The sequence below is a fragment of the Staurois parvus genome, unplaced genomic scaffold (assembly GCF_062004578.1).
Source record: "Staurois parvus isolate SC_StPar_1 unplaced genomic scaffold, SC_StPar_1.0 ptg000058l, whole genome shotgun sequence".
NCBI classification, from domain to species: domain Eukaryota; kingdom Metazoa; phylum Chordata; class Amphibia; order Anura; family Ranidae; genus Staurois; species Staurois parvus.
The window spans coordinates 430,232-449,982 of NW_028317854.1; the positions used below are offsets into that span (position 1 = coordinate 430,232).

The window sequence follows — 19,751 nt, forward strand, 5'->3', positions numbered from 1 at the left end:
ATTATCCTGCCCCCAGTAGGGAAATGGTTACAATGTGCCCATAGAGGTGGGTGAGGTATCTCCATAGCTGGCATTACATAAAGGTCTGATCATGTCTGAACACTTCCACACACAGTGAGGGGAGGGCAAACAAACCCATCCGCTGCCTATTGCAGCTTAGGGGGAGGGACTCAACTGCGTTTTTTTCCGCCCCCCAATCACAAGTCTAAATAAGACCTAAAACCTTCAACAAAGCTTGCTGAAAGCCCTGCAAATGCTTTGTCAAAGCTTGCTGTTCACACTGCTCTTATACAAGCTAAAGCTCATATGAAACAGGGTTAAAAGCATCAACAAAGCTTGCTGAAAGGTTAATGCTTACTGTTCACACTGTTCCTATCCAAACTGAAATCTGTGTAAAACAAACCTTACAATCTGAGTAGGACATGTTAAGTAATAAAAGTCCGTCTGGGATGCAGCCAGCAAATACACTATCCCCAGCGTTACTTACAATCAAAAGATCAAAATAAAATGCATGAAGATGGTCATACCATTGAAACGATTTGGGAAGTAAGAGAACGCAAGCATTGTTAGTCCAGTTGCCTGGGGTTACCACCAAAGCGATCTGGCCCTTGATGCAAATACCTTGGTGACACTTCATATTTTATGCTTATTCTTTCAAAACTACATGTGAGTCATTTTTTATAAAAGCATAGTGATCCTATAGGGTAGCACAGTGGCTAAATGGTTAGCACTTCTGCCTGGTAGTACTAGGGTCATTGGTTCAAATCCCAACCACAGTACCACCTGCCTGGAGTTTGCAAGTTCTCCCTGTGCCTGCATGGATTTCCATCCACACTCCAAAGACATGCTGCTAAGTTCATTGGCTCCTGTCTAAATTGGCCCTAGTATGTGTATGTATGAATGTGACTTAGGGTCCTTAGATTGTACACCCCTTGAGGGTTAGGGACTGATGTGAATGTACAATATATAAATGTAATAGTGCTGCATAAACTGATGGCACTATATAAGTACCAGCAATAAATTAATATTAAGAGACTTTTGTCCTTTTTATTATATCAACTTTTCAGCCATATTCCTGCAGATCCAGTGCCCCAGCACAGCAGTGGATGCTACCAGGAGAAACAAAGAAGACAAAGTGAAGCTACACTGTCTATGGTGGATAGAGGCACATCACAGACTCATCTGCATTCTGATATAAGGATTTCCCTGTTCTTCATATATGTATGTGTATATGTATATATATATCAGGGTGGATAAAAATCAATGTTTTTTTTTAAAAATCTGATTTTTTTTATTTAAATTGGATTTTTTAATTTAAATCGGATTTTTTAAAATAAAATGCTTTTTGAGGAAAATATAATACCATCCAAAGGTTATTCCATCATGAAATAAAGATTAGTTTTTTAATTATGTAGAATAAGGCTGTATATGTTTAATTTTTTTGGTAAATAAATTCCATTAATCCATTCACAATGTCAGGCTCTTCCAGAGGTTTTTGTAAGATTATTGGGCAGTTTCTCTGCCTACAAGATATTATCACAGATGCTTGGTTTACTTTTGCAGTTCTCAAAACTGAATTTGACTCAGCGGAGATCACATGCCTCTTCTTCACAGCAAAAATGTTATAACATGAACAGAGTTAGAAAAAGACCTTAATCCTAACTTCTACAAACCTATGCATACAGAATCAACCCCTTCAGTGCTAAATTTCAAGAAGTTCAGTGAATAGAATAGAAACAATATTTTTCTGATTGTTTGGAGTGGAATAGATCTGCACAAGAAGAAAGTGAAACTAAGTGTGAGGAGGAAGGGGCTGACAGTCTACGTTTCTTAAAATATATATATTTTGTTCAGCCAAATTAGTTAACAAACATGGATGTTTAAGCAAATAACATATGCTGGAATGTTATTGTTTCAGCTGAATAAATCTATTTAAATTGTTATTATTAAGGTAATGACTATTTTTCTCCTTCCTAAGTACAACAGAAAAGTTGTCCAAATATGAAAGATTAACCTATTAAACTGGGGATAAAAAAACTAATATGAAAAGTTGTTATTCTAAAAATCTTCATCTACTTGCATATTAAAGTTATACCAGCAAGAATTAGTCTTTATGTAGAAAACTAGGATTTAAATCAAGCCTTACTGACTAGAGATTTAAATCGTGATTTAAATCAGTTTGATTTAAATCAAATCCACCCTGATATATATATATATATATATATATATATATATATATATATATATACACACGTGATTTTGTATTTCCGCCATTGGCAGCTTCAGCTGTTGATCTCCGGATCCCATGGACACAGCTGATCACATGACTAGGTAAAAGGCCAATCACAGCGGCCTTTTACCATTGTATTTACAGCTGTGTCCATGTAAATACAAATGCCGTTTATCGGCAGCACTTTCTTGACGCTGTCACAGCGTGAGGAAAGTACTGTTGATAACCGGGAAATGTCACAGAGGACATCTGCACTGATGATCAGGGCACTGATGATCAGTGCCGCCCAGCAATGTCGCTCTGCAGTACCACCCACTAGTGCCCAGCAGTGTTGCCCATTAGTGCCACCCATCAGTGCCCAGCAGTGCTGCCTGTCACTGGCCAGCAGTGCAGCATCATCAGTGCCTTCTCATCAATGCCCACCAGTGCCGCCTATCCATGCCACCTCATCAGTGCCACCTATCCATGCCACCTCATCAGTGCCCATCATTGCAGCATCATCAGTACCTTCTCATCAATTCCCACCAGTGCCGCCTCATCAGTGCAGCCTATCACTGCCCATCAGTGCCGCCTATCCGTGTCACCTCATCAGTGCCCATCATTGCAGCATCATCAGTGCCTCCTCATCAATGCCCACCAGTGCCGCCTCATCAGTGCAGCCTATCACTGCCCATCAGTGCCGCCTATCTGTGTCACCTCATCAGTGCCCATCATTGCAGCATCATCAGTGCCTCCTCATCAATGCCCACCAGTGCTGCCTCGACAGTGCCACCTCATCAGTGCAACCTATCAGTGCCGCCTATTTGTGCCACCTCATCAGTCCCATCTGTCAGTGTCCATGAGTGCAGAATCACCAGTGCCTCCTCATCAATGCCCACCAGTGCCACCTCATCAGTGCTGCCTATCCATGCCACCTCATCAGTGCAGTCTATCAGTGCCCATCAGTGCTGCCTATCCATGCCACCTCATCAGTGCCCATTAGTGCTGCCTATCGCTGCCCAGCAGTGCAGCCTCGTCAATGCACGTGAGTGAAGGAGAAAAAAATACCTGTTTGCTAAATTTTTTAATAGAAACAAAGAAACACTTTTTTTTCAAATTTTTTGCTCTTTTTGTTTATAATGCAAAAAATAAAAACCCCAGTTTGCGCGTAAATACCACAAAAAGAAAGCTCTATTTGTGTGGAAAAATTTGGTAACAATTTCATATGGGTACAATGTTGCATGACCGCGCAATTGTGTGACAGCGCTGAAAGCTGAACATTGTACTGGGCAGGAAGGAGGTAAAAGTGCCTGGTAGACAAGTGGTTACAATGTGCCCATAGAGGTGGGTGAGGTATCTCCATAGCTGGCATTACATAAGGTCTGGACATGTCTGAACACTGTTCCACACACAGTGAGGGGAGGGCTCAGCCCCATTATCCTGCCCCCGGTACGGAAGTGGTTACAATGTGACCATAGAAGTGGGTGAGGTATCTCCATAGCTGGCATTACATAAAAGTCTGGTCATGTGTGAACACTTCCACACACAGTGAGGGGAGGTCTCAGCCCCATTATCCTGCCCTCGGTAGGGAAGTGGTTACAATGTGACCATAGAAGTGGGTGAGGTATCTCCATAGCTGGCATTACATAAAGGTCTGGTCATGTGTGAACACTGTTCCACACACAGTGAGGGGAGGTCTCAGCCCCATTATCCTGCCCCCAGTAGGGAAGTGGTTACAATGTGCCCATAGAGGTGGGTGAGGTATCTCCATAGCTGGCATTACATAAAGGTCTGGTCATGTGTGAACACTTCCACACACAGTGAGGGTAGGGCTCAGCCCCATTATCCTGCCCCCAGTAGGGAAGTGGTTACAATGTGACCATAGAAGTGGGTGAGGTATCTTCATAGCTGGCATTACATAAAGGTCTGGTCATGTGTGAACACTTCCACACACAGTAAGGGGAGGTCTCAGCCCCATTATCCTGCCCCCGGTACGGAAGTGGTTACAATGTGACCATAGAAGTGGGTGAGGTATCTCCATAGCTGGCATTACATAAAGGTCTGGTCATGTGTGAACACTTCCACACACAGTGAGGGGAGGTCTCAGCCCCATTATCCTGCCCCCAGTAGGGAAGTGGTTACAATGTGCCCATAGAGGTGGGTGAGGTATCTCCATAGCTGGCATTACATAAAGGTCTGATCATGTCTGAACACTTCCACACACAGTGAGGGGAGGGCTCAGCCCCATTATCCTGCCCTTAGACGTCTGACGCACGTGCTGGCTATCCGGAGTATAGAGGCTGGCATGGCAATGCCCGGGCATGAGGAAGGCTCCGTGAAGACGGGAGCGGACTGCGGTTGTGTGGGGAGGATGATCCGCCGGGCGCTGCCGCTCCACTTCTGGGCTGAAGTGAAGGAGCTGTGTGTTCTGGCCGGGCCTGTGGTGAGATTCTGTGATCTCTTCAGTAGAGGATGCTGTGTGCTGTACAGAGAGATCAATGCATATCCTATTGAAGGGGGGTTCTCATTTGTTTGCACAGATTTGTATCAGCCATAGTGCCCATTGTACATTCGGGTTTTGTAGACTCGTCTTTCTCCGTAGAAACGTCTCTCTGTCAGCTGGGAAAATGTACTGAAAGGCAGTAAGTAGATAATCCATGCTTAGCTGGCTGTAGTCGGGCATCCGCAGCACCCCAGCAGTGGTGAAACTACAAATCCCATCAGGCATTGTAAAGACAGACAGCCACAGGCATGAATCCCAGAGGGAAATGCATGATGGGATTTGTAGTTTTACCACAGCTGGCATGCTGAGGTTTCCTACCCCTGTAAAAAGAATAGTTCCAGGTTGGGATATTTCTTACATAGTTACATTGGTACAGCTTGGACCAATGTAACATATATATACCATACCTAGATGACGTAGAGCAGTGACGCCATGCTCTCCACCTTGTCTAGTCAGGTCTGGTTCACACCTATGCTTTTTTTTTCAGAAAGCTCTGCAGTCCATTTAGCATTGCTTTCTATAGGACACATTCACATCTGAGCTTTTTTCAGCCACCGCGTTTTTGTAAAGGGTCAGGGACCTTTTCAAATGCAAAACGGTGTGTTTTTGGCTCAATAGACTGCAATGGAAATGCTGCAGAAAAGCACTCAATGCGTTATTGACACGTTTTGTGTTTTTTAATCTGCCCAAAAACAAATTGTCACAAAAAAAAGAAAGCGTAAAAAAAGGGTGTGCACTGCAGAAATGGATCCAAAGCAAGGGTTAACTGTGTGCTGTTTTACTATGGGGGCTGTGTGTGTGTGTTTCATTGTAAGCTCACTGCTTTGTATGGCTCTGCTATGCAGAGCCATACAAAGCAGTGTGTAGGAGCTGACAGGGGAGAGATTTGTATTGTTTATATACAGGTGTCTCCCACATTGGAAACCCTCGGAGATCGCCAGGTGCTGGCGGGGAATCACCTGCCGGGACCCAGTGATTGACAGCCAAGGCCGCAAGTGGTGGCACGGGTAGGGCGCGTGCGCCCCCTATCTGGAACTGCAATATCACATGTATATATACGTGATTTTGTGCACCCATGCCACCCCGCAGCAGAATTTCTGCTATAGGGCAGCGCGGAAGCACGGTTAAACCTTAAAGCGGAGCTCCAGCCAAAAGGAGAAGTTCCGCTGTAAGGACTGGACTCACACTCCCTGTTAAGGATTGGCACCTTTGGGGAGCGGGTACCCAAAATTGACAGGTACCTGCTTTCACTTGCACTGCAGTAGCCTAGGAGATCAGGAGCGGAAGTTTTCCTCCTCCCCTCCTTCCCCATAGTGTTCTGAGACACGTGACAGGTCCCAGAGGACTACAGAAAGTGCAGCCTACTCGCGCATGCGCATTAAGCACCTGGCTGTGAAGCTGCAAGCTGTCACAGCCGGGTGCCCACACTGAAGATGCCGGCTCCATGAACACAGGGCGGCCAGTGAAACAGGCTGCGGGGGGGGGGGGGGGGGGGGGGGGTACTGTAGGATTTACGTTTTTTAAAAGTCAGCAGTTACAGTTTTTGTAGCTGCTGACTTTTATTTTTTTTATTTTCACTGGAACTCCGCTTTAATAAAATAGATTTAAAAGAAAAAGAAACAGTGTAATGCGCAGAGCTCAGCACATCATCACTGCACTGATCTTGGCCTCACAGCACAGCAGCAGCCAATCTCCTGTGTTCACAATGCATCAGGCCAGTCACTTAGCATTGGACCCGAAAGCAAGTGGAGATCACTGTAGTAACGGTTTCTATTTCAGTGATTTCTAATGACTAGAAAATAGAATGAATGTTCTTAAAATGAAAATTTATGGAATGAAAATCTACTGGTGTACACCCAGCTTGAGACTGCATCCAGCACAGGCTAATCCTGGAGGGATGATGCTTGACAGCAGTAGGTAAGAGGATGGATAGCACTACATTACCCCATTAGTATGTTAAGGACATAAAGGGAAAATAGAGGCTACATACACTTATAGTCAGAAAAGGAGCATTTTTAGGAATGCCAAACTACACATTTTTATCAGCAATTTTTAAATGTATTATTTATTACAGGTACTTATATAGCACTGTCAGCTTTACATATATATTGTACATTCACATCAGTCCCTGCCCTCAAGGAGCTTAAATTCTAAGGTCCCTAACATTCACATTCATACATATACTAGGGTCAGTTTAGAGAGGAGTCAATAAACCTACTAGCATGTCTTTGGAGTATAGGAAGAAATTGGAGTACCCAGAGGAAACCCACACAGGCACAGGGAGAACATGCAAACTCTAGGCAGGTAGTGCTGTGGTTGGGATTCGAACCAACGACCCTAGTGCTGCTAGTATTTTGAGTGTACAAGTGCATTTCTGAGTGTCTATGCATTTGTAGGTTGTGCTACACAATACTCATGCATTAGTTTTTAGATTAGTTTTTAGTTTTTTGGATGTACACATTTTCAAACATAATTTGTCTAAGTGTGTTATAATTACATTACAAAAAGTTGCTGACTGCAGCCTCTCCCATTTATTTTTCCAAGTGTATGCTTATCATATAAAGGTTTTATCATTTTTTATGTCTAAGTTTAGAGACTAAAGTTCACAGAGTAGTTCAGTGGTTTTTTCAAGGGAGGAGTATGACAGATGACAGATGTCATTCAAGGCACATTCCTTCTGTTGCATGCAGGGGCGGACTGACCATTTGGAAACTCGGGCACTGCCCGAGGGCCCGGGGTCAGAAGGGCCCCATGAGATGCCCCTGGTATCTTTTTCATAGGCTTTTTTGAGTTTGGGCAAGGACACAGGGGCCCCATGATCCCCTATTGCCTGGGGGCCCCATGAGTTGTCAGTCCGCCCCTGGTTGCATGATAACAATTTGATTAATTTACAGTGCCAGAGTATTTTATATTCTCTCTAGCCATGTAATCAGTCATACTGGAAATGTTAAAGTTATTTTTTTAACCTGCATTGTGCTTTATACAGTGTTCAATAAATTAACATAAACATGCATTGCTTATTAAGGTTCCTTTTTACACAGTGTGGCTCAACCCCATCCACATGCTCCCTCATTACTGGATTCAATTGACAGCAGTAGGAGCCAATGGCTCACTCTGCTATCACTGAGTCCAGTTAGAAGGGAGGGAGAGAACAGAGCCACTGCTCTTGGGCACAGCACTGGATTGAGATTGGGCTCAGGTAAGCATTTTAAGCGAATGTCAAGAGCTGGAAAATTTATTTTGGGTTGCTCTTTGATGTTAGTTTATGGTAGTAACAAGAAACACACAGCTAAATTAAAAAAATATATATTTTTTTACTATTTTGGGCCAATTTTCCTTTAATAATAAAAAAAATCAGGAGATATCCATTAGCATTTACCACCAAATGAAAGCCCAATTTGTTCTGAAAAAAAAAACGCGGTATAATTCACCTGCATATACAAAGTAGTTGTGATGATATGTACGGTTTTACTAACACATGTCAACGTTGCAAAATTGTGCTTAGGCATTTAAATTTGTTTTACCTTTAGGCGTGAAGGGGTTAACATTCAGGCATGCCTTTAGAGCTAGCTGTAAAGCAGTAAAAATCCCCAAATCAAACTTTCTTGATGACTTCTCCGCCTGGCTACCCTACTTTCTATCCTCTGAAATACCCACTATCATTCTTGGAGACTTTAACATCCCCATTAATATGAACAACCCGGCTACATCCCAACTCTTCAACTTAACCTCATCTTTTGCATTAGCACAATGGACACAGTCCTCCACTCACACTGATGGGAATACATTAGACCTTGTTTTCTCCCATTGTTGTACTCCCTACAACCTCACAAACACCCCCCTTCCTCTCTCTGATCACAATCTCATCACCTTCTCAGTGTCCTCGTCTTCAAACGCCTATCCCACCAAACAGCAAACAATTACCTGCAGAAACCTTCACAACTTGAACCCTTCTCTTTTCCACTCTGCAAATGACCGCCTCTATGACAGAATCTCTCCCCTGTCCTGCCTCGACCTGACCACTGCTGTCTACAACAGTTCACTTTCATCCACTAGACTCACTTGCTCCTCTAACAACATGAAGCATCAGTCTCCACCCATTAAAACCTTGGCAGACTGATGACACCAGAAATCTAAAACGACAGTCATGCGCTGGAGCGATTGTGGCGTAAAACCAATCTCAGCAAGCATTCATCCTACTGTATATAAATCTGCTTTCTTAACATTCAATTCCTCCCTCCATGCTGCCAAACAAGCCTACTGTGTCACTCTTTGTCCTCATGCACACGGGACGTTTTGATAACGTTGGTAACATTAGCTGTGTAAAGTCACATTAAAAACATGAGTTTTCAGCTTTTTTTAGCGTTTTTGCATTTTTGTTTTTTTTTACCAAAAAAAAAAATATTATTTTTGGTCAAAAAAAGTAAAAAAATGACAGTTTACCGCATTTTACTGTGTTTTGCCATGTTTTTCAGCATTAGAGTGTTTTTACAGCTAAAAAACTCCTCTAGAAACCCACTAGTCTGGGGTTTTTTTTCCAGTCAAAAAATGCTGTTTACAGTTTATGTGTGCATGGACACATAGGACAACATGCTGGGGGGTTACTGGCTGTAGAAAAAAACCTCATAAGCCAAAAACAGCCGCTGTAAAAATGTCAAGTGTGCATGAGGACTTGTCATCCAGTCCTTGTCGTCTCTTCTCTACTTTTAACTCTCTACTTTCTCCACCTTCACCTCCACCCAGTACTTCACTCAGGTGTACATTTATTAAGCAGAGATAATGTATCTCATTTCAGTTCTCTGCAATTCTCAGGGAAAAATCTTCTCCTCTGTCCCCGTTTATGAAGCGGAGAACATTTGTTCTCAGAAGAAGAGAGGAGAATTTTTTCCTCTGAGATCTGTGTACAAGGGGGAGGGCTGCATGTGATCTCCTGAGATAATTGTGTGATTACAGATCACCTGAGTTTAAACAGTGAAACCAAAGTTGAAAAGAAAATGCAATTACATGAATATAATGAGGACTGATCACTGGTACTTTTTAATGCACATTTTGGCACATTCTTTAACTGTGTATTTTATTGCGCATTTTTGCATAATTTTATGTGCATTTTGCTGTTTTTTTTTAACATGCTGTATTTTTTTAACACGCATTTTGACATGGATTTTTTAATTTGCATTTTGGCGCTTTTCTAAACACACTTTTAGGTGCTTTAATGCACATTTTGTACAGGTTATTTTAACATGCATTTTGCTGTGGTGTGCAATGCATATTTTGGCAATTTTCTTAGCATATATTTTGGAACTTTTCTAAAGTGCATTTTGATTTGGTTTTTATGTATATTTCGGCAGACTGTGCATCTGCTAGCCACTTTTGGTTCCATTACCAAATAATGGCACCAAAAACACGACATGCATTTTGCATGCGTTTGCAGAACACACACAAAAAAGCAGGTAAATAATAAGCCAAAATACATGTTAAAAGCACCAAAATGCACATAAAAATTTAAACTCACATTTTTTTTAGAGGGGTGCCTTCCCCTCTCCTCTAAAGCATGCACACATCACTCCCATACTTAAAAAGCCCTCGCTGGACTCCACCAACCTGAGCAACTTAAGACCCATCTCCCTGCTCCCGTTTACCTCTAAACTCTTAGAACGCTTAGTCTACAATCGCCTGAGTTCCTACCTCACTGACAACAACCTTCCTGACTCTTTACAGTCTGGCTTTCACTCACTACACTCCACTGAAACTGCCCTACTAAAACTCACTAATGATCTACTAACTGCTAAAACCAATGGCCACTACTCCGTACTCTTACTACTTGACCTCTCTGTGGCTTTTGATACTGTTGATCATCCCCTCCTCCTCAAAAAACTCCACTCTCTTGGTAGGTTCTTCTCCTACCTATTACAGCGCTCCTGCAGCTTTACCTATAACTGTGTCTCCTCCTCTCCACTTCCTCTTTCTGTAGGGGTGCCTCAAAGATCTGTCCTTGGACCCCTTCTCTTTTCCATCTACACCTCTTCCCTTGGTCACTTGATAAACTTCCATGACTTTAAGTACCATCTCTATGCTGATGACACACAAATCTATCTTTCTACTCCTCACCCCTTCAGTCTCCCCTCGCATTACTAACCTACTAAGCTACATATCGGTATGGATGTCACTCCACTTCCTCAAACTCAATCTTTATAAAACTGAGCTCATACTATTCCCTCCAGCCCGTGCCCCCTCCCCTGACTTCTCCATCAAGATCAATAATATAACCATCAGTCCCTCCCCTCACGCCAGGGTACTAGGTGTAATCCTAGACTCCCATCTGCCCTTTCAGCCCCAAATCCAATCACTGTCCAAAACTTGTAGACTTCACCTCCACAACATCTCCAAGATACTCCTGTTCTTAACCTCTGAAACTACTAAGTAACTTATTCACTCTCTTGTTATCTCTCGCCTTGACTATTGTAACTCCCTCCTCATTGGCCTACCAAATCGCAGGCTATCCCCTCTTCAGTCTATCATTAATCCTCTTCAGTCTATCATTAATGCTGCTGCCAGACTCATCCACTGTTCCATATCTGCCATCCCTCTCTGCCAATCCCTCCACTGGCTTCCCATTGCCCAACGACTAAAATTCAAAACATTAACAATAACATATAAAGCCATTTATAACTCTGCCCCAAATTACATCACCAATCTTGTCTCCAAATATCACCCAAACTATCCTCTGCTGCATCCACGACCTGTTCTCTAGCTCCCTTGTCTCCTCCTCCCATGCTCGTCTCCAGGACTTCTCCAGAGCTTCCCCCATCCTCTTGAACTCTCTACCCCAATCTATCAGACTATTGCCTACTCTGCCCACTTTTAGGTGATCTCTGAAAACCTATCTCTTCAGGGAAGCCTATCCTGCCTTCAGCAAATAACGTAATCTTCTATTCCTTCTACCAGTCCATCCCCCACAGTTATTACCTTTTGTACCACCAACCCCTCCCTCTTAGATTGTAAGCTTCAAGGAGCAGGGCCCTCCTAACCCTCTTGTATTGAACTGTATTGTTGCTGTATTGTCTCCCTTTATATTTTAAAGTGCTGAGCAAACTGTTGGTGCTATATAAATCCTGTATAATAATAAATAATAATTAACACAAAAGGCTGCATCATTATAATGAATGTTTGTTTTTAGTTCCTTTCTCAGATTATGGTATATTCCATTAGCATTGTGAGCTCAATATTCTGTGGCCATTTGGGAAAGATTGAACTTGACTCAGTAACACTTGCTGTAGCCGTAAGTATTAACTGTAAACCTAAGACAAGTTTCAGTTTAAACTAATATTTTACTATTTTAGTTTTGTGTTACTACTGGCAAGATTTATCACAGGTTGGAACCCTGTTTCTTGGGTATTCCCGCAGTGCCATATAATGTACCTAGCAGAATTCCCACTTTCATCCAGCTGCCAAAAACAGGAGTTTATCTTCAAAAGTGAACTCCAGCCATGGCTTTGGGAGGAAGTGCAGAGATATAAATTACTGCAATGAGTTCTCACCATCTGGAGAGATGACAGACCACTGGATGTACCAGGCATTCAATGGATACCCTAAAGTGTATGAATGGCCCAAACCTTTTCTACGTTTTGAATCGAAGAGTTTTAACCCAAGTTTGTTAACCATAATTGTTGCGGGGGAGGTTTCCCTTCAGGTCCAGAAGAGACAGGACCTGAGCTAGGCCTGAGCACTCCATTGCATGCATCCTCCCATCCTCCATATACTGAAGCACAGGGTATTTTGCTGTGGTAAGCACAGAAGATGGGGTAGCAGGAGAGAGCTGTAAAGGTGACTTAAGATGGGCATAGATGGTTCAGTAGGGACTGGCTGAATTTCGATCTATGTGTGGCCCTTCCTGTTCAAAAGGGAGAAAATGTTGGTTGATCAGTGGCTGCAGCCACTGATCAGTGTATATTGAAAGAAGAGAGTCTTGCCATCAGAAAACAATGCTCCAGTGGGAGGATTCCTCCATCCACCTCGACTGGAAAAAAAAAAAAAATTATGTATGCTCAGCTTAAAGTGGTATTAAAGGCTTAATTAAAAAAATAATAACAAACATATACTAACCTGCTCTCTGCAGGGTTTTGCACAGAGCAACCCTGATCCTCCTGTCCTTGGGTCCCCCACCGGTGCTCTGGGATCCTCCCCTCTGCCGAGTGCACCCATAGCAAACCACTTGCTATGGGGCGCTTGTATGTGCTCGCTCCCACGATCCGTTCTGTGTGTCCATAAGACACACAGAATGTGGCTTGGTCCTGCCCCTGCTTCCTCCCCACTGGCTGTCTCTGAGCCAATGAGGAGGTAGAGAGCCAGGACAGCAGCCGCTGTCGTGCACATTACTGGATCAAGCTCAAGTGAGTATTGGGGCTGAGAGGGGAGCTGCATACTGAAGGCTTTTTTACCTTTAGGCATAGAATGCATGATCGTAAAAGACCTTCAGGCTTCACAACCACTTTAAACTGGTTAGGGTATAGGCTTTTCACCAGAATTTGTCACTTTCCCCTGAATAGAGAAGGGGACCGGGGTTTTTAAAATGTTTGAGAATTTGTGAAGCAAAACAGGCTTACCAAATAAAGCAAAGAGCCATGTTTGTTGATACATAGCAATCAAAGAGCAGTAATCTCTCATTGTCTTGTCCCCTTTTAATTATTGAAAAATGAAATCTGTTTAGTTAGAGTGTTACTGTTTCACTTACTGAGAAAATAAGGAAATGATATATTTCTACAACCCATGTAATATACAAGAGAGCTTATCTTAATAGTATAGTACAGGACACAGGCTGAATAATCCTAAAACCTGGGTATGGGCTGGTACCTTCAGGTGATTGGATAGCCCAGGGTCTGTAAATATTCAGCCTGTGTCCTGTGCTGTAGTCCAAGATATTGAATTTATAGTTAAATCAACATTTTTTTCTCTTCTCTTTATTCAAAGGTCTTTAGCCCACAGCCCATCCTTCACTTGATTGTGCAGGAAAACAGTATTGATTGAACAACTATATTGTATGACACTTTTTGCCTATATGGCACCTGCAATAGAGCATGTAGCATCTGAGCTACACCCTTCTCTTTTAAGCAAGTATTACATTACAATTACCAGTGACTGTCCTCCATGACAGCATATAAGGACTGTATGGTGGGATTTAGATAAGTCACTCCTGTCACAATGGGTGTATGGTGTATTGAGCTGGAATGTATTGTGACCACTAGGATATTTCCTCCAGTGTATTCCCAATGAATTTGTTATTTACAACGTTCCAGAGAGCATTGTGATTGCACTGTTGTCTACTTGGCAGCTTTTTTTAAAAAAGTGGTTTGTAAATATTTTTTAGTTATCAGTGTTGAGGTCACAAAAATAGATAACAAAAAAACAAAAATAGTTAACAGTTTATTTCTCAACAGGTTATCCATGTTACAGGGATATCTGTTGGCTCAGGTTTAGCCTCTGGTTGTGATACACTCATGTCTCAGGTATGCTGAGTAATGCGAATAAAAATGTTGCTCAATATTATTCTTTTAATTGTATAAAGTGAGATGTGTTTACAGAATAAATTGCACAAGATCATTTCATTCATTTAGACTCCTTAAGGCCCCAAGCACACTGGGAGTTTTAAATACCGCTTTCAGAAGCGTCTTTTTTTTTGTGCCTCTAAATGCCACTCAATGTTAGCCTATGTTTCCATGCACACATAGACATTTATTGGCAGAAAAAACCCCACTGCCTGTGCGTTCAGGAGCAGCAGTAGAAAAAACACCTGACGAGCCTAAATGCGTGTAAACGCACTTAAGCATTGTGCGCATCAAGTGCTGAGGTGTTCATTCATTTCAATGTCCAAAATAAATTAATAATCTGGCCAGTGAAATTAATATAGACCTACGCTCTTGACGCTTTTAAAGTGATACTAAACCCAGGACCCTGCATTCACTATATCTGTTCTCCCACAGTGCACACAACATGGAAATGCAATTATTTTAGTAAATATAAACTGCTAAACACCTTTTCTCATCAGCAGTTAGAGTAGTCTTATGACTTCAGCAGTTTTCTTTCTGCTCTCGGAGGATGTGAAACACCTGACCTCTGTCTGGACAGTCCTGATTGACCCTGTGCTGATTACATGCACTCATCAATGAAAAAATAAATCCTCTCTAGCAATACACACCAAACGGAGCATGTGCATGTGACTATGGATTCAGTCTGTATCAGGTGGTGTTTTCAACAAGAGGAGGGGCAGAGAAGAAAGGATCAAACAGCCTTTTTACACAATGCAGAAGATTAACCCCTTAGGTGCCACAGCGAGTATAACAAGCATGCTTTACTGTATATATAGACTGATTTTACTGTTGTGGGTTTAGTAACACTTTAAACATGTTTAAAAGCATTTGCGAAAATGCTACTTTAGGCATGTTTTTGACACTGCTTTTCTCTTGCCATGAGAAAGCCGTTTAGAAGAGCTGGGCAAATGCCCAGTGTACATGAGGCCTAAATTGGAATTCCAGGCAAATGTAAAAATTCAACCTTTTGTCCAGTAATTTGTTAAAGACTCTGTATCCTGCTCAGAGGAATTTATGAGTGGATGTGCTAGCACTGTGAGTCAACAAGAAATTTTGCATTGTACAATGTTGCTGTGCAAATATGTTCCAGATACTGGGGACAGAATGAAATGATGTTTACAAAGGCTTACAGGAAAAAATAATGAAGAGAGAACCTCACTAGTTTTGGATGCTTATTTAACATTCAGTGTGCAGGGTGGAGGTGGATAGGGTACACAGGAAGTTGCAAAGGTTTTGTTATTTTCCCTTTTGCATCACCTTCTTCTGCCTTCCTTATCATGTCTTTAATGCACAAGAACTGAAGCACAAGTGGATATTTATTTACCTTTGGCTGTTCATGTGTAGTCACATTGGAAAAGGAGCTTGTCATTTAACAAATAGTAAATGTCAGGATTGTCTAACGATGACTTATTTTACATGTACATATTTCAACCTAAAGATGATTGGGTTTACTGCAAGATTTTCAAAATCAAATTTGAGATTTAGCTTTAATATTTTTTTTGACATTACGCTGTTAAAAGGGACCTTTGGCTCTGCTTTGTTTATAGTGCTTGTAAACTACAAATAGATGTATGCACAGCAGCAGGTCAATAACCCTGTTCCCTCCCTTTAAATAGTCAGTCTGGCTATCCATTAGTACTTTTGAATTCCCTAACCTATTATATAGGTTAATTCAATATTTTCTTTGAGTGACATGTCATTATGTGGAGATTTCCCCTTACTGCATGTTTTTTGTTAAAGACTGAAAGTAAGGTGAAATCTCTTCTATAGGGACCCTGTACTAAAACGAGTGCACAGAGAATCTGGTGTAGCTGGCCATAGAAACCAAACAGCTTTTTGGTTTCATTGTCAAAGCTTAACTGAACAAGCTGACTTTAGAAGCTGATTGGTTACTATGCACAGCTGCACCAGATTCTGTGTGCACCAATTTTAATAAATCAACCCCAAAGTGATATAACATGATAGTGATTATAACTTTTCTTCACTTTATTAAAAAAATTATTAAAAGAGTATACGTGCATTATAATAAGTTGTTTTTTTTAAAAAAAAGTAATAAATTAATCATATGATGTCGTTCGTGAACACATCTACACACGCTTATCAAACAATACAATACCCCCAGGGAATAATACAATATTTCTTAGAGAATAAGTGTTTTGTCTGTGCTGTTTCCTGTTCTGTCAGATGATAAGATCACTTGATTTTATTATAGCACTTATAACTTTTTTTGGGGTTGTGAATCACTTCTTCTCATATTCTTTTAGACCTATGGGGGGAGAAATCTGAGGCGCGTGGGGACAGTTCTGCAGAGAGGAATTCTCATTCTGATGCTGTGTTGCTTACCATGCTGGGCAATATTCATTAATACAGAGCAAGTACTGCTGCTATGCAGACAAAATCCAGATGTTGCCAGGTGAGTGGAGCTTTGTAATATGACATAGCATAATATCATATAAAAGATAACAAAATAAATATCATATAAAACATACAGGTGGCACAGTGGCTTAGTGGTTAGCACGTCTGCCTTTCAGTAAATGGGTCATGGGTTCGATTCCTGACCATGGTGCCTCTTGCATGGAGTTTGCATGTTCTCCCTGTGCCTGCGTGGGTTTCCTCTGGGTGCTCCAGTTTACTCCCACACCCCAAAGACATGCTGGTAGGTTAATTGGATCCTCTCTAAATTGGCCCTAATATGTGTATGTATGAATGTAAGTTAGGGACCTTAGATTGTACACCCCTTAAGGGTTAGGGACTGATGTGAATGTTCAATATATATATGTGTAAAGCACTGTGTAAGTTGACAGTGCTATATAAGTACCTGAAATAAATAAATACTGTAACAAAATAAAAGAGAAAGGGTTTTTTCATCAGGCATGATACAAAACTGAATATGAGAGCCACGTATTTATATGCAAAGCCACATACAAGATACAATTGCTATTTGGGAGTTTTTACAGAGTTTGGACATAAGAAATATCCTCTACATGTAATGGACTGTTTGACAACCAGATACCAGCTAGTCCATGAAGAGTCAGTTTATTAGACAAGTTATAAAATCTTTTCATTTACTGTACAGTTATAGCCAAAAATGTTGGCACCCTTGAATTTCTGTCAGATAGTGCACCACTTCGATCCAGAAAATTCTCTACTGGAATTTTGGCTCACTCTTATTTTGCCAACTGCTCCAGGTCTCTCAGATTGGAAAGGTTCCTTTTCCCAACTGCTGTTTTGAGATCTTTCCACATGTGCTCTATGGGATTGAGATCTGGACTCATTGCTGGCCAGTTCAGTATTCTCCGGTGCTTTGTCTTAAACCATTTCTGGGTGCTTTTTGATGTGTGCTTTGGGTCATTGTCCTGCTGTAACACCCATGACCTCTGATGAAAACCCAACTGACACAGGGCCCTACATTGCACCCCAGAATTCTTTGGAAATCTTCAGATTTCATAATGCAATGCACACGGTTAAGACATCCAGTGCCTGAAGCAGCAAATCAACTCCAAAACATCAGTGAACCTACACCATGTTTGACTGTAGGGACTGTATTTCTTTTCTTTAAAGGCCTTGTTACTTTTTCTGAAAACAGTAGAATGATGGGCTTTAACAAAAAGCTGTAATTTTGTTTAATCTGTCCACAGTACTTTCTCCCAAAAGGAGTTTGGCTTCCTCAGGTAAGTTTTGGCAAACTCCAATCTGGCTTTTTTATGTTTCTATGTCAGCAGTGGGGACCTCCTAGGTCTCCTACCATAGCGTCCTTTTTCATTCAGATGGCGACATATAGTGTGAGCTGACACAGTTGTACCCTGTGCCTGAAGGTCAGCTTGAATTTGTCTGGAAGTTGATCAAGGTTATTTAGTCACCATTCGAACAATCCTACGGTCAATTTCTCTCTTTCATCCAAGTCCAGGGAGATTAGCTACAGTGCCATGGGCTGTAAACTTGACAGTGTTGGGCACAGTGGTCACAGGAACATTAAGATATCTTGCGATGGACTTTTTGTTCTTAAGTCCTCAGAAAATTCTTTGCTGCTCTTTCTCTTCTCCATGCTCCATGTGGTACAGAGAGACACACAACAGAAACGTTGTGTTGATTTTTTTTTAACTGGTTGCTGATGTGATTTCTATATTGTCAGCACCTGTTAATTGATACAGGTGAGTTTATGTACAAAGTGTAGGAACATCACAAAGTTGGAATGCAATTATTTCTTTCAATTTTGATAAGGTGTCAGGCGATAAGGCGATAGTGGCGACAGTGGGCAGCCCTGCCTCGTATCCCTGGATATTGAAATAGGCGAGGAGAAAAACCCACCGGATGTAACAGAATCTGTTGGAGATGAGTATAGGACTTTAACTAGCTGCCGACCGCAGATAGCCGAATGACGGCTACACTGCGGCCGGCCAGTTCTGGGTGGACGTCATATGACGTCCTCCCAGAACGCGCTCTCCTGCGCGCCCCAGGGGGCGCACCCGGCGATCTCCGTGATCGCTGTGTCCTAAGGACACAGCTGATCACGTGATGTGGTAAAAGGCCAATCACAGCGGCCTTTTACCAACGTGATCAGCGGTGTCCAATGACACGCTGATCAGAGGGAAATGCAAGTGCCGGTTCTCGGCTGCACTTTCCTCACGCTGTCAGATCGTGAGGAAAGTACTGCCGAGAACCGGCAGTTGTCAGAGCGGGGATCGGCACCGATCATCAGGGCACTGATGATCAGTGCCCTGATGATTGGTGCCCAGCAGTGCCACCCGCAAGTTCCGCCCACCTGTGCCCAGCAGTGCGCCCACTAGCTCCGCCCACCTGTGCCCAGCAGATCACCCACCTGTGTCCAGCAGTGCACCCACCTGTGCCCAGCAGTGCACCCACCTGTGCCACTCTGCAGTGCCACCTACCTGTGCCCAGAAGTGCCACCTACCTGTGCCCAGCAGTGCCACCCACCTGTGCCCACCCACCTGTGCCCACCAGTGCCACCCACCTGTGCCCACCCACCAGTGCTGCCCACCAGTGCAGCCCAGCAGTGCTGCCAGTCAGTGTCGCCAGTCAGTGCCCAGGGGTTGTGCCAGTCAGTGCTGCCAGTCAGTGCCCAGCAGTGATGCCAGTCAGTGCCGTCTATCAGTACCCATCATCAGTGTCACCTATCAGTGCCGCCTATCAGTGCTGCATATTAGTGCCACCTATCCGTGACACCTCATTAGTGCTGTCTATCAGTGCCGCCTATCCGTGCCACCTCATTAGTACTGCCTATCAGTGCCCTTTAGTGCTGCCTATCAGTGCCCATCAGTGCTGCCTATCAGTGCCCATCAGTGCCGCCTATCAGTGCCCATCAGTGCTGCCTCATCAACGCACATCAGTGAAGGAGAAAAAATACCTGTTTGAAAAATTTTATAATAGAAACAAAGAAACTTTTTTTTTTTTTTTGTCAAATTTTTTGCACTTTTTTTATTTATAGCGCAAAAAG

General features: G+C 42.5%; 1 protein-coding gene across 2 annotated transcripts in view; it reads left to right on the forward strand.

The window, feature by feature from the left end:
- Positions 1 to 4,360: 4,360 nt before the first annotated feature.
- LOC149469839 (multidrug and toxin extrusion protein 2-like) overlaps positions 4,361 to 19,751 on the forward strand; it is a 76,384-nt gene continuing 60,993 nt past the window's right edge. Inside the window, exons 1-4 of one of the 2 annotated variants that reach the window (XM_089668437.1) lie at positions 4,361 to 4,652; positions 11,890 to 11,991; positions 14,147 to 14,215; positions 16,561 to 16,709. In XM_089668437.1, the coding sequence (XP_089524563.1) occupies positions 4,515 to 4,652; positions 11,890 to 11,991; positions 14,147 to 14,215; positions 16,561 to 16,709 (458 nt within the window). In that variant the 5' untranslated portion in view covers positions 4,361 to 4,514. The remainder of the gene's footprint in view (positions 4,653 to 11,889; positions 11,992 to 14,146; positions 14,216 to 16,560; positions 16,710 to 19,751) is intronic. The other variant, XM_089668436.1, reaches the window with a different exon arrangement.